We start from the raw sequence: 14,679 nt of genomic DNA, 5'->3' as shown, positions 1-14,679 counted from the left end.
GGTAAAGTCGTACCTAAACAGCGTACGCTTACATGTAAAACGATAGTTGAGGATTCTATCGGTAATTAGTCACGATTACAACATTAACCATTGATTCCGTTGCCCAGCTCTAACCACGCAAAGGTTCCCCATTCACCCATTCATTTTATTTGGAATAAAAATTTGAACTCCGAAAGTAAAGAAATTATACCCCCTAAAGTAAATAATGTAACCCAAAAAGTGCGCTTTTACAATATTTTGTCATTTTTATTAAGAAAGAAAAGGGAAATATGATAGTACAGTCGTTAATCGTCTTGAAGATGGAATGATAATATTAAAATTTGTCGTTCTTCTTCGATAAATTACATATAAATTACATGTACCGATGATTACTTTAAATCACACTTTGTATGCATTAGTAGCCTACACTGCATCAAAATAATAATTGAATTATAAAATTATTCAATTAATTCAATAACGAATATGCTTCAACAACCGAAGTTTAAAAAGAAGCACACTATTTATAGTGTATATCAAAGTGGATTGAAATATTGCAAAAAAGTGCCTGAACTACACATGTATAATTATAAATAATATGTAGGGTGATACAATAAAATGCGCATATAAATGCACCATATATGCAATTGCGATTTATTTAAGTTACCTTAGATATCTAGAACTCAGTCTAATTCAATATTGTCTATAATGCTAAAACGCGGACTTTCGGTAGATCAAAAGACCGGCGACCGTGTTAGGGTTTCGGCATTTATAAAACGAACTAGATTTACCGCTTTTTGGTATCCGAAAACTCTGGTTCATTATCTTCTTTACAGGATTCCCGGAAAAAGTTATATGATTCTTGTTTAATAGGTCACAAACAGTTATCATAATAAGTTTGATGTCATTCTATCAATTATTAAGAGAGAAAACTCGGAAAAAATCGCTATCCGGGACTTTCGGCATTCGGGTTTCGGCCGTACTACATTTACCGCTTACCATCGTTACTATCATCCCAAGATGGCGGAAGGAAATTCCGGAAATACCACATAAATAGGGGACACAGTGAATATAAGGGTACAGTGGATATAGGAATACAGTGAATATAGGGGTACAGTGAATATAGGGATACAGTGAATATAGGGAATACAGTGAATATAGGGATACAGTGAATATAGGGGTACAGTGAATATAGGGATACAGTGAATATAGGGAATACAGTGAATATAGGGAATACAGTGGATATAGGAATACAGTGGATAAAAGGAATACAGTGAATATAGGGAATACAGTGGATATAGGGAATACAGTGGATATTTGGATACAGTGGATATTTGGATACAGAGGATAGTGTCCACTGTACCCCTATAACCACTGTATCCCCTATCTTTACTGTATCCAGAGTTCTTGAAAAGTGTCGGTAATGTCGGATTATCCGATAAAAGTAGTAAATGTCCGACACAAGTTACTTAATTGTCGGTCCTGATGGCCGATATAAGATCGGGATCGAAGTCCGTTTTTTACCGGGGAAAATGGCGGCCATGTGGTCCATAAATTTTCAAATCGATGCTAAATCCGGCAACACATTGAAACTTCAACGTGATGAATCAGTTGTGAGGAACTACGAGGAGAAGAGAAACCGATTGTATCTCTGCCTGGCAATCTGGGAGACAATGGCTTTTGTTTGCAGTGATTTTACCTACTGCTTGGTGACACAATCTGCTCAAAGTCGAAACTGACGAAAGACCAGCTACACCCGGGCAAAAGTGAGAGAAAAAGTAGTTACAACGATTGCAGAGGAAGATGAGAAGTTGAGAGGAATATACAGGATAGAGAGAGAAATGGAGGATGAGGGAGAAGTCGAGGGTGAGAGAGAAATAGAGCAAGAAAGTGACTCAGACAGTGAAAGTGAGGAAGATTCATTCAGAGTGTATTAAGGAAGATGAGAAAGGCCATGAAAAGATAATTTATAAATGTATAGCCGAGATGGAGATTGAATATAATTACACATGTAGTTGATTTTAAATAAGATTTATGAAAACCTCAAAAGCGATGCATTTTTATCTGGACTGACAAAATTTTGTTTGGGCTGACACTATTTCTAACAGTGTCAGACCAAATGTCTGACACTTCAAAAGTAATTTCAAGAACTCTGTGTATCCCCTACATACACTGTACCCCTATATTCACTGTATCCCTATATACACTTTGGCGTCTATAATGTTAACAAACCATCACACTTTGACATGACCATTGCACTTTGGAGCGACCATCGCACTTTGGAATCTTACATATGCTGTCGCACTACTTTTCATACATGTATAAAATATATTTCAGATCCCAGCATCAGAAATGCACCCGTGTGACCTCTGTGAATCTGCCCCCATGCAGAGTCATTGTGAAGTTTGTAATATAAATCTATGCAAGGCCTGTGTTGGGGAGCACCTCTTGGATTCCTCTAAAAGACACAATGTTTTGCCCTATGTTCAAAGAAAGTCTACTCATAGCTACCCGAAATGTCCGAAACACGCCAATGAACTATGTAAACATTACTGTGAGGACTGTGACATTCCTGTCTGTATTACCTGCATCTCCTCCGGTAAACACAAAGGTCACAAGTTATCAGAATTTCTGGAAAAACTCAGCTCCAAAACACAAAGTTTGCAGAAAGATTTAGAGGAACTCGAGACCAGAATTTGTCCCCGATATGAAGAAATGGTGTCCAATGTCCAAACCGAAAAAGCTGAGCTAGTAACGAAATATGGGAAGCTGACCACAACTGCTGACCAACAAGGAGAGATCTTACACCGGGAGATAATCGCCATTGTCAAACAACGGAAATCTGCCATTCAGGAGATGAAAAACAAACACCTATCTACCCTGAATAAAAATGCAGAAGAAATCACACAGAAAATTACTGAACTCAAACAGATCATTTCAGACTTGAAATCAATGCTAAAATCAACTGACGTCTCCTTAACCTCTACTTACAAATCTAGGAATTCCGAATTTAGAACATTACCGCCTAGAGTCCGAGTTACATTACCGAGTTTTACTCCTCAGAAAATGAACAAAGACCAGCTCCGGGAATTGTTTGGTTCTCTGTCGCGAATATCCATTAACACAGAACATGGCAGTACAATGAAGTCACCTGAAGCTGTGTTGTCTCCTCCAGTCAAACGATTGAAGTCACCAGAAGCAGCTATGTTGTCTCCTCCAGTCAAACGATTGAAGTCACCAGAGGCTGTGTTGTCTCCTCCAGTCAAACAGTTGAAGTCACCAGAAGCAGCTATGTTGTCTCCTCCAGTCAAACGATTGAAGTCACCAGAAGCTGTGTTGTCTCCTCCAGTCAAACAGTTGAAGTCACCAGAAGCAGCTATGTTGTCTCCTCCAGTCAAACGATTGAAGTCACCAGAGGCTGTGTTGTCTCCTCCAGTCAAACGATTGAAGTCACCAGAGGCTGTGTTGTCTCCTCCAGTCAAACCACTGCATGCTGAATCCCGACTCACCGCCACCATAGACACTGGGTATAGAGAACTGTACAGAGTTGGCTGTTTGAGTGAAGATCAAGTCTGGACATGCGGGGATAGCAAAACTATGAAGCTCTTCAACCTCGAAAGTAAACTACTGACATCAATAAAAACCAAGTCTGGGAGCAAACCACAGGACATAGCAGTGACACGGGACGGAGATCTTGTTTATACTGACTCTGATAGTAGAACTGTAAACCTAGTGAAGAATAAACAGATACAGACCTTGATCACACTACAGGGGTGGAGACCTCGCAATGTCTGCAGTACCGCATCTGGTGATCTACTGGTTACCATGGACAGTGATGATAGAAAACAATACAAAGTCGTGCGTTACTCCGGCTCCACAGAGATGCAAACCATTCAGTTTGATGATCAGGGTCGTCCACTCTATTCATCTGGTGATTGTAGCACTAAATACATCAGTGAGAACAAGAACCAGGATATCTGTGTGGCTGACTATGGAGCTAAAGCAGTAGTGGTGGTCAATCAGTCAGGAAAACTCCGATTTAGATATACTGGTCATCACTCTAGTACCAAGAAATCATTTAATCCACGCGGCATCACTACAGACAGCCAGAGTCACATCCTGACAGCAGACAATGGCCGTATCCACATCCTAAAGCAGGACGGAAAGTTCCTCCGTTACATTTCCTGTGATTTACACGTTCCATGGGGTTTATGTGTGGACATCAGAGACGACCTCTTTGTGGCTGAGTATCGCACCGCTAAAGTGAAGAAAATCCAGTATCTACGTGATCTATAAACAGTGTTTATTACACATCTCAATACTGTGAATTACACATCTAAACAGAGTGCCATTTCCAGCAGTGTGTTAATTTACAGTTGCTTGTTTATTTCTGCCCTGTGCACACGACAGTCCTGTGTTAATTACCGCCCTGTGTACTTTAAAGCCCTGTGTTAATTACCGCCCTGTGCACACGGCAGTCCTGTGTTAATTACCGCCCTGTGTACTTTAAAGCCCTGTGTTAATTACCAACCTGTGCACACGACAGTCCTGTGTTAATTACAGCCCTGTGTACTTTAAAGCCCTGTGTTACATATGTAATTACCACCCTGTGCACACGACAGTCCTGTGTTAATTACAGCCCTGTGTACTTTAAAGCCCTGTGTTAGTTGCCACCCTGTGCACATGACAGCTCTGTGTTAATTACCGTTAATTTAAATGTGTAATTTAAACATGTACTTATGATTGTTTTACTGATTGTACAATAGTCTCTCACTGCTGTTTTAGTTAATGTGTCTTAGTACATTATTATACTGTCATGTAAAATAATCGAATCTGATTGGTCGAGAAGCATTTGAAAACACAGTGTTACCCTCTGAGAACAGAACACACACACTCCCGGATGAGCAGGGTTAACAGTATACAATTATTTCATGCCTACTCGGGGAAACAGTCAAAACTATTGAAACTGTTTTACTCCTACTCATTTTGTGTACCTTTCTCTGCTGATTAAAGTTAGAAAACAGAAAAAATATGTAATATTAATCTATATAGTATATTAGATAATAATACTTGACAACGAGTGATATGAAAATAATTGCATGCGTCAATTTCATGCGCATACGGTTCGCTGTAGATTGTTAGACGACGTCGTTTGAGCGTTTGTAATAAACGCGAATACCCGCATGAAATATCGCATGAAAGTGATTGGACGCAAGTTTTTCTGCTTTTTTCTTTACATAACATTGGAGTATAATGAAACAAATTTTGCATGTACTTGAAGGTAACATTAAAAAATGTTCACCCCTTGACAAACCATTGTCAACCTCGGCTATGCTTCGGTTGAGAATGATTTTCTCTGGGTGAAAATTTCCCATCTTACCTGCAACTACATACAATATCATATAATATCTGTATCATTATGATTAGTGGAATATAGTATTAATTATAGTACACTAATCATGCTAATTATTAATTTGACTGTGTTACTAGTTATCTATCTATATACAATGTTTTGAGGACTAATTTGACTGTGTTACTAGTTATCTATATACAATGTTTTGTGGACTAATTTGACTGTGTTACTAGTTATCTATCTCTATACAATCTTTTGTGGACTAATTTGACTGTGTTACTAGTTATCTATATACAATGTTTTGTGGACTAATTTGACTGTGTTACTAGTTATCTATATACAATCTTTTGTGGACTAATTTGACTGTGTTACTAGTTATCTATATACAATCTTTTGTGGACTAATTTGACTGTGTTACTAGTTATCTATCTATATACAATCTTTTGAGGACTAATTTGACTGTGTTGCTAGTTATCTATATATAATCGTTTGTGGACTAATTAATTAGACTGTGTTACTATTTATCTATCTATACACAATCTTTGGTGGACTAATTTGATTGGGTTACTAGTTATCTATCTATATACAATCTTTTTAGCACATTTGAAACACTGAATATGATTTCATGAATGTAAATCACTTATTGTGAAGCACGTAGGAATTTCAATTCGTTAGTATTTTGTGTGTAGTACAGCCACTACTGACATGTATTAATTTATACATACTTATTTCAATGTGGTGAACTTCTAATTGAATATTATTCTGTTTGTTAATTAAATCTTTAGATATACATGTGTCTATTTTCCCAATGTGTACATGTATATGAAGATAGATAAACATGATTTAGAATTCAGTCTTACATTATTACCGTCAGTACAGATAGATAAACATGATTTAATTACAGTCTTACATTATTACTGCCAGTACAGATAGATAAACATGATTTAGTGTACAGTCTTACATTATTACTGAGTACTTACTTAAATATGTGGTACTGTAACAGAGAGTGACCACAAACGTCCAGTCTTTATCACAGCTCTTCAGATCCAAGGTCATAGTCTTCTGTTTACAATCAATAACATCACAACAGGTATTTAAATCTCAAAGTGAATTAGCAAGAATAGTCTGTGGTATAAAATACGTAAATCTAAGGAGAAGAACTAAAACAGACGATATTCAGCTGACGTCACGGGAAATTACCATGACGATATTCAACTAACTTCACGGGAAATTACCATGACGGGAATTAGGCGATAGTAACTCAGTCACAAAAATTATAGTTCATTTTACTATGGAAGCCCTTATCCGAGTTGTGACTGGGCTATTCAGACCAAAATCTATGGTTTGACTGAAACTGGAATCAAACCTGAGACCCATATATTACTAGTCAGGCAATCTAAGCACTGAGCTATTCAGACCAATATCAATAGTTTATTTGGATCAGGAATCGAACACGAGACCCGTGTATTACTAGTCAGGTGACCTTACCACAGAGCTATCCAGACCAATATCCGTAATTTATTTGGATCAGGCCTCTGTCTTGCTAACCAGGTACTCTAACCACCGAGCTTTCCAGACCAATTTTATGCTTTACACACGCCCCAACATCTTGTGCGCGTGACTGATTATCTCGATTAGGTGGATTTATTCGTGTGCGCGACTGATTATCTCGATTAGGTGGATTTATTCGGGCCTTGATCAATTTATATTACGTGTTTGTTTTCTCTTACATCACTTGCCCTTCCCGCCACCCATAGATATGCCACTAATTTTAACAATGAAACAACTCTTCTTGACTCGATCAATAAGTCTTCACATATATATGAACTGAACGATAACTTTTTCTCCGGTTGGTTGTTGTAAAATTGGGATATAGGGATCCCGGCGGGTGTGACCGGTCGACGGAGGATGCTTACTCCTCCTAGGCACCTGATCCCACCTCTGGTATATCCAGGGATCCGTGTTTGCCCAACTATCTATTTTGATTGTATTGCTTAGAGGAGTTATGAGATTGATCACTGTTCATTATCTTCACCTTTCATGATGACTTGTTGCTTATTGTCAAAAATTAAGTCTGACTCAACAAAATGAATGTGACCTGGTTATTACACGACTTTTGAAAGATGATATTTGTTGTAAGTAGCCGAAAAGATGTACACAAGATGTCATTCTTATGCTCGAAATAATAGATTTTGATGATGTCTCCTCATTTAATCAACTTAAAGTAATTCCACCCTCCTGTGATGTCATCAGATTTTGCAAAATCAATGTATTTATGCATGATAGAAACATAAATTTTGTTAGAGTCTTTTCTGATAGCTTATTATTGTAAAAAAATCTTGTTATAAAACTTTTCAAAAATCTAAGTTATAAATGAATATAGTCAACGATACGTTTTTTAAAATATTGAATCAAAGGGCAATAACTCTGTTTTTATTGATTTCTTTATCAAGTCTATTATGTGATAGATTTCCTTTATTTTTACAGACATTTTGTATATTTTTGTGAAGATACAGTTTCATGAAATTGTTATGAATGTAATTATATCGTCATAACCAGTTTGTATGAAATTTTGATAACGCTGTTTAAGAAAAATTGCAATTTTCTGACGGTGATATATGATTTTGTTTATGTATGTCTCGCATCTTAAAAAGTGTGATGACCTATGTATTTTATTTGATAATTTGTTAGTTTTAACTCTAATGAATGGAAATAAATACACTTTTAAAACTTCTATCAGATAAAACTGCGAATATGGATTTACCTTAAAGAAATTGATTTTGCACGTTGTGATTTGTTTTCAAAACGGCGTAATTAAAATCACTTTTATTCAATCATTTGGTTGATGATATAAGAGGATATTGTCAAAAAGTATTCATTCAAAACATAAATTTAGCATCCTGTAGACATCTTTTCCGAGACTTACAACAAATATTATCTTTCAAAAGTTGTGTAATAATCTTAATAACTAGGGCGATATTCATTTTATTGACTAATCAATTTTTGGCAATAAGTCATATTGATTGATCTATAACCAAGACGAGGAAAATATGTCGTTCAGTGCATAAAGATGGAGACTCATTGAGTTCAAAAAGTCGTTCAGAATCAATCATTTGTTAGAATCAGCGACATATAGACTTCTTGATATCCACATGTTCATGATATATGAACAAGACAATTAAGGCACTTCAACATTTCCATACTGCATTATCAGAATCATAAAATAATGAGAAAACATAATGTGCTTCCCCAACTCTAAAGATATTGTACATCAATTTTGGTGAAAAGCAGACAAGCAGTTTCAGAGAAGACAGAAGTTAATGATGCATGACGGGGGCCGCACAGATAGCAATATATGTAGATGAGAGCAACATTGTTCCCGCCCTGGGAAATGGGAACCTCATACTGAACAGTCAGAACCAGTCTACGTGTTATAGAACTCATAAAAACCAGTATTAAGTGGACTAAACCAGCTTGTGTTGTTTGTCAATTTCATACACGTGTAAGCGGTTTATTTCAAAATATTTTGAGAAAATGTAAATACAAGTATTAAATGGTAGTTTTTTTGACATTTTTATTTCATGCAATTTTAAAAGTGAACAATTTCCTCAGAATATTCTGCTCCTTCAATATCAATCTGGGTGAAAGTTATTGACCTCCGATATGGATGGTGAGAGTTATTGACCTATGGATGGTGAGAAGTATTGACCTATGTATGGTGAGAGTCATTGATTGTATCTTGCTTAACGTCCCTCTCGAGAATTTTTCACTCAATGGAGAGATTACTACTGCCGTTGAAAAGCTTGAAATTTAGGCCTATATGCTCGGCGCTTACGGCCTTTCAGCAGTGAGGGTTCTTAAGCGTGCCACACCTACTGTGACACGGCCCCGGGGACACATGTCAATCTTCGAGGACCCGTGACATTCACACCTGATGACGAGCATTTGGCGATGGGACTGTCTCTACCCGTTTTAACGACTTGACTATGCTGCAGCTATGATTCAAACCTGACCTTCCGCGGTTACGCCCTACCTCTAGGCCACTGCGGCGGTGAAAGTCATTGACATATGATGTGGATGGATGAGATTTATTGACCTATGATATGAATGGATGAGAGTTATTGACCTATGATATGGGTGAACGAGTTATTGACTTATGATATGAATGGATGAGAGTTATTGACCTCTATGAATGAATGAGAGTTAATGACTTATGATATAGATGGTGAGAATTATTGACCTATGTATGATGAGACTAATTGACCTAATGATATGAATGGATGAGAGGTATTGATTTATGATATGGATGATGAGAGTTATTCACTTATGATATAGATGGTGAGAATTATTGACCTATGTATGGCGAAAGTTATTGACCTATGATATGGATGGTCAGAGTTATTGGCCTATGATATGCATGGTGTTTGTTATTGACCTATGTATGGTGTTTGTTATTGACCTATGTATGGTGAGAGATATTGATCTATATGAATGGATGAGAGTTAACTGACTTATGATATAGATGGTGAGAATTATTGACCTATGATATGTATGGTTAAAGTTATTGACCCATGATATGTATTGGTTAAAGTTATTGACCCATGAATGGTGAGAGTTATTGACCTATGATATGGATGGATTAGAGTTATTGACCTATGTTATAGATGATAAGCAATACTAAACATCACTGTGTGTGTTGGGTGTGTGCAGGTGGAAAGTGTGTGTGGGTGGGATGTGTGTGTTGGTGTGTTGGGAGTGTGCAGGTGGGATGTGTGTGTGGGTGGGATGTGTGTGTTGGGTGTGTGTGGGTGGGATGTGTGTGTTGGGTGTGTGTGGGTGGGATGTGTGTGTTGGGTGGGATGCATGTGTTGGGTGGGACATGTGTGGGTGGAATGTGTGTTGGGTGAGTGTGATGTGTGTGTTGGGTGGGATGTGTGTTTTGGGTGTGTGTGGGTGGGATGGATGTGTATGTGAGATGTGTGTGTGTGTGGAATGTGTGTTTTGGGTGTGTGTGGGTGGGATGTGTGGGTGGAATGTGTGTTGGGTTTGTGTGGGTGGGATGTGTGTTGGGTGGGATGTATGGGTGGGATGTGTGTTGGGTGGGATGTGTGGGTGGGTGTGTGAGGATAACGAATGTTAACATACTGATTTTGATGCTGAATCTTACTGTGCTGTATACATATTCTTTATGCAGGTGGAGTTAACAACATAGGTAAATTTACTGTGAAACTGAAATTACTCAGAAATACGAACAAGAATTCCAGAAAAATGAAGTCTACCCAAGGAAAGTCAACCGTCACCAACTCTACTGTTAAATCTTATAACAATTTGAAAATAAAATTCACTTTGGTTTTTGAAAAAAAAATATAGGGCTCATGGCAGGTGTGATCGGTCGGCAGGGAATAATATATGCTTACTCCTCCTAGACACCTGATCCCACTTCTGGTATGTCCAGGGGTTCGTGTTTGCCCAACTCTCTATTTTTTTGTATTGATTATAGGAGTTATAAGATTGATCACTGTTCGTTATCTTCACCTTTCATCCACTTAGCTTTTTAAAAATAAAATTTGTGAACTTTTAAAGGCTTGTCATTTAATGTATTAAGTTTGTTTGTAGACGCGTTTCGCTTTGATATGAATGAATTCCTTCTTCTCCTCCGAAACAAGTACACCGGTCAGTCTGTATCCGTATACACAACCAGTGTCAAGTCCCGTGGCGTGCGCATGTTCCTGCAACTGTCGAACAGCATCATGACCGAAGTACACGTGGTCAGGACCCGACCAAAATGACGCCCAGGCCTTTCCCTCGTTTGCAAGTTCAGCAGCAGTGAATGTTCCGTCATCAGATTTTCGAATGTTTCGCATTATGATCATGTTAGTTAAGTTCTGTTCTGCCAAGGCAGTCCCAGGAATCAGTCCCGCATGAACGATTACGACATTCAAACTCGGAATGGCGATTGTATACGGAAGTTCCCGAAGATACGCGATATCTCGATCAGAAAGCTTCTGGACCCATTCATACTTTGGTGGAAATTTGTAATTCTCCGACTGTTTATAAAGTAGGGCTTGCTTCAGTACTGCCTCGTCGTGATTTCCACGCACAGCGAAATGTTGTATGTCATGTAGTCCTGCCATCGTTTCTAAGGGATACGGACCTTTAGACAAAAGATCACCCACGAAAACTGGAAGTATCTCGTGATTCGCACACCGAGATTTAGCTTCCTCCAACAATTCCTTTAATTCTTCAAGGCAACCATGCACATCGCCGATAATTAAGACTCTTCGCCCTTGTATGACATCATTTTCTAAAACCATATGCGGTGTCCGGGGATATGGCAAATTGTATTTGCTAGATCTGCTGGAATGAGTGCCAGTCGGGGGATTTTTGCCTGACGTCAATATTCGGGACACTATTCCTATCAAGTTAGCAATCAGGGCGGCCATTATGATGTAAAGGAGGAAGACTTTAACCTTATGTTGGCAGAGCAATTCCAACATTTAGCCTTCTATAGGCAACTTCTGATGTCATCAGATTTCACTTCAGGTCCACTTGCACATAGAGCCACTTATTGCGATTTCACCAAACCTAAATAAAAAAAGTAATAGATAATGCATGAATGAAATTTATAAATATTGATTGAAATTTATAAATATTGATTAAGATTATATATATACATTAAACGAAATCAAACCAGATGAAAGGGATGAAGATAATTTGTTCAAGTAAAGGGCAACACCCTTCTCCAAGTATAGATAGTCACGAAATACAAAAATAGGGTTGGGTCATTTAAATGTTTCGCAAGGACAACTGGGTCAGGAAAATTGAAATTTACATGAAAAGTCTTCTGAAATAATGCAGATTCAAATTTGTTCAAACCATTGCCCCCGGGGTAGGATGGGGCCACAATAGGTGATCAAAGTTATACATGTGAGCATTATATTTAAAAACCTTCCCTTCAAGAACCACTCAGGATTTTTAAGGTCTTGATTTCAAGGGCCTGGACCTTTCCAATTGGGGAAAATAGCAACATTTCCTTGAAATTGGGAAAAATGTTTCATACCAAGAAGTAGGGAGAAAACCAATCCAAGGTGCATTAAGGTATAATTGGACGCCTTCTGACTTTCAATTAGGTCATAGTTTACCTCATTCAAATAACAGAGGTCAGAAAATTAGGTTTACTTGACAATCTTGAATAAAAAATTGTAATCTGTGGGCCTGTGAAGATTTATGAACAATAAGATGACTCTGCTTTGCTTTGTTTTCATTGTTTGGGATTTCAAAGCAAAAATTAGGGAAATACCTGCTTTTTTTTTTCCTTATTTCGGCCCCCCTACAGACTCTAAAAAATACCTACAAGTAATTAGACTAAGTGTACATGAATGATCCCGCGCTGTGGATCCGGTATATTATATGAACAACATACATGTACAACATAGTTATGTGCATGTATAAGATGAAAGTTGATTACTGCAACATAGTTACTTGTAGCGGTCAGCCGGGTTCGATCGCCGGTGGCCAGTTAGCTCAGTTGGTAGAGCACCTGACTAGAGATTCAGGGGGCCCGGGTTCGAATCCCAGTCTGGTCCGTTGCATTTTCTCCCTTCCTGTTACATACTATTGCTTGTACTGTGTGAATGTGTTTTCTGTGTTTATTATGCATTGATAACACGTGTAAATATAGAATAAACGATGTCAAATTTTAAAAAGACAACCATTTCGTGACGAGCCCGTTTCCAAACGAAAAAAAAACCCCACCCAAACAAATATAAAACAAACAAAATCACAAACCCCAATCTGCTTGCCATCTCCAAACCAATGAATATGGTCAAACCCAATATATAAATTCAAATATTTTTCACGCCGTACAATATTATTAACTATGCTGCTAGGGGAGGGTATCTTTCAAGGAAATGTGTAGAGATAATTCTAGTTACGCTACACCCCATGATTTTAGATAAGTTTGTCCGTCAAGATTCGTGCATTTGAAGAAAATCTTTTGGAATTCTGTAATATGAATTCATGATCTCATGTTTTTACGTTTCGTTCCTTACTTCCTTCTTATGCATTTGAATATTGTGTATGCCTATCTGAAAAAGGATTTTGTATCAACTTCGAATAAAACAATGTATGAGTTACTTCTAAATCTGCCATGTGCGGAGTTGCTGCCCTTGATAAGCAGAGACAAAAGCGAAACCTGACTGATATTTAATTTTTTTCCCCTAGTGGCTAGTGAAGGTAAACTTTGAACCGTGTATCTTAGCTAAGCTGGATGTACTGTCAGACATAGATATTGAAAGCACCTGTTCTGCATGTCATGTCGTGATGATTGCAACAAACAAACAAACAATTGGAACTCTTCAGAAAATTGTGCACCATTCTGTACCTTGATCTATATAGCTTCATTTAGCCACAGCACAGGAGTTTGAAATTTTATCAATAAAGTCAATAAAATCCACATGATTGACCAAGCCATGAGCTATGCGTGCGAACGCATAGCTCATGGCTTGGTCAATCATGTGAATTTTATTGACTTTATTGATAAAATTTCAAACTCCTGTGGCCACAGGAGTCGGCAATTTTATCAATAAAGTAGAAATATATGAGAAATGGGCATGAATACTACCACTAAGCTTCGCGAGCTCGCTACACTCGCGAAGCTCAGTGGTAGTATTTATGCCCATTTCTCATATACTTCTACTTTATTGATAAAATTGCCGACTCCTGTGATTTAGAAAAGTACTTAAGATTGAATTAAATTGATGTACAATGGTATAGCCAAAAGTTGAATATTTTTCTAACATGGTTAAATACATTGAATTACCTACAACACTCAGTGACTGTTCTAATTAGAGTTCATAACAATGCTGTATGTATATTGTTTTAAGAATTTTTCAGAGTAGAGAATTTGTTTGTGTGTGTTGTCTATACTGTTCAGTACCCTGTGCGAGCCCTGCCTGTGTGCATTGAAACATAGATAAATATAGTGACTGGAATCTGATTGTCAATCCATTTGTAAAGTTCTGGAATGAAGAAAATGCAACAGACCAGACAGAGATTCAAACCCAGGCCTCCTGAATAGTCAAGTGCTCTTCATCTCTCTGGTCACTAGGGATCGAACCCATCCAGGGTTTCACATTTACTTTTTTTTTCAGCACTAGACCAGTCGGGCAACTTCAGATGATTTTTACTAAACCTGACCTTACATCCTGAATCCACTAGCCCTGACCAACTTTCCAGAAAAAAATCCCCTGATAGTTTCTCCATATTTAGATACTTAATTCAATTGACAAACATTTGATGCTTTTATTTACAAACACATTTTCTGTTTCTTTAAATTCTACTTGGCACGG

At 37.7% G+C, this 14,679-nt stretch overlaps 2 protein-coding genes across 4 annotated transcripts in view; one reads left to right on the top strand and one right to left on the bottom strand.

Moving 5' to 3' along the window:
- The window catches only part of LOC125661040 (zinc finger protein 569-like), a 41,504-nt gene that overhangs the window by 7,868 nt on the left and 18,957 nt on the right, over positions 1 to 14,679 (top strand). Inside the window, exon 1 of one of the 2 annotated variants that reach the window (XM_056148136.1) lies at positions 13,459 to 13,564. The exons of the other annotated variant lie outside the window; for it this stretch is intronic. The gene's annotated coding sequence lies outside the window, so the exon portion shown is untranslated. Of the gene's footprint in view, positions 1 to 13,458; positions 13,565 to 14,679 lie in introns of those variants that run through there. 2 annotated transcript variants of the gene reach the window in all.
- On the bottom strand, positions 10,905 to 13,378 carry LOC125661092 (bis(5'-nucleosyl)-tetraphosphatase PrpE [asymmetrical]-like). Of its 2 annotated transcripts, XM_048892982.2 has the most exons (3): positions 13,118 to 13,378; positions 12,812 to 12,955; positions 10,905 to 11,914 (listed from the first exon to the last, which is right to left on the bottom strand). In XM_048892982.2, exon 3 carries the CDS (start codon positions 11,824 to 11,826, stop codon positions 10,930 to 10,932), a length of 897 nt encoding a protein of 298 aa, XP_048748939.1. In that variant the 5' UTR covers positions 11,827 to 11,914; positions 12,812 to 12,955; positions 13,118 to 13,378; the 3' UTR covers positions 10,905 to 10,929. The 2 variants fall into 2 exon arrangements, with proteins under 2 accessions (XP_048748939.1, XP_048748938.1); XM_048892981.2 differs by lacking the exon at positions 12,812 to 12,955 and having other exon boundaries at positions 13,118 to 13,329.

The sequence above is a fragment of the Ostrea edulis genome, chromosome 8, assembly GCF_947568905.1.
Source record: "Ostrea edulis chromosome 8, xbOstEdul1.1, whole genome shotgun sequence".
In the NCBI taxonomy this organism is placed as follows: domain Eukaryota; kingdom Metazoa; phylum Mollusca; class Bivalvia; order Ostreida; family Ostreidae; genus Ostrea; species Ostrea edulis.
The sequence above is the reverse complement of the archived record's forward strand: the minus strand, read 5'-3'. Positions and strand labels throughout refer to the sequence as shown.

Coding starts and splice junctions, on each gene's coding strand:
- LOC125661092 (XM_048892982.2), bottom strand. CDS start 11,826: ATGTTGGAATTGCTCTGCCAACATAAGGTTAAAGTCTTCCTCCTTTAC.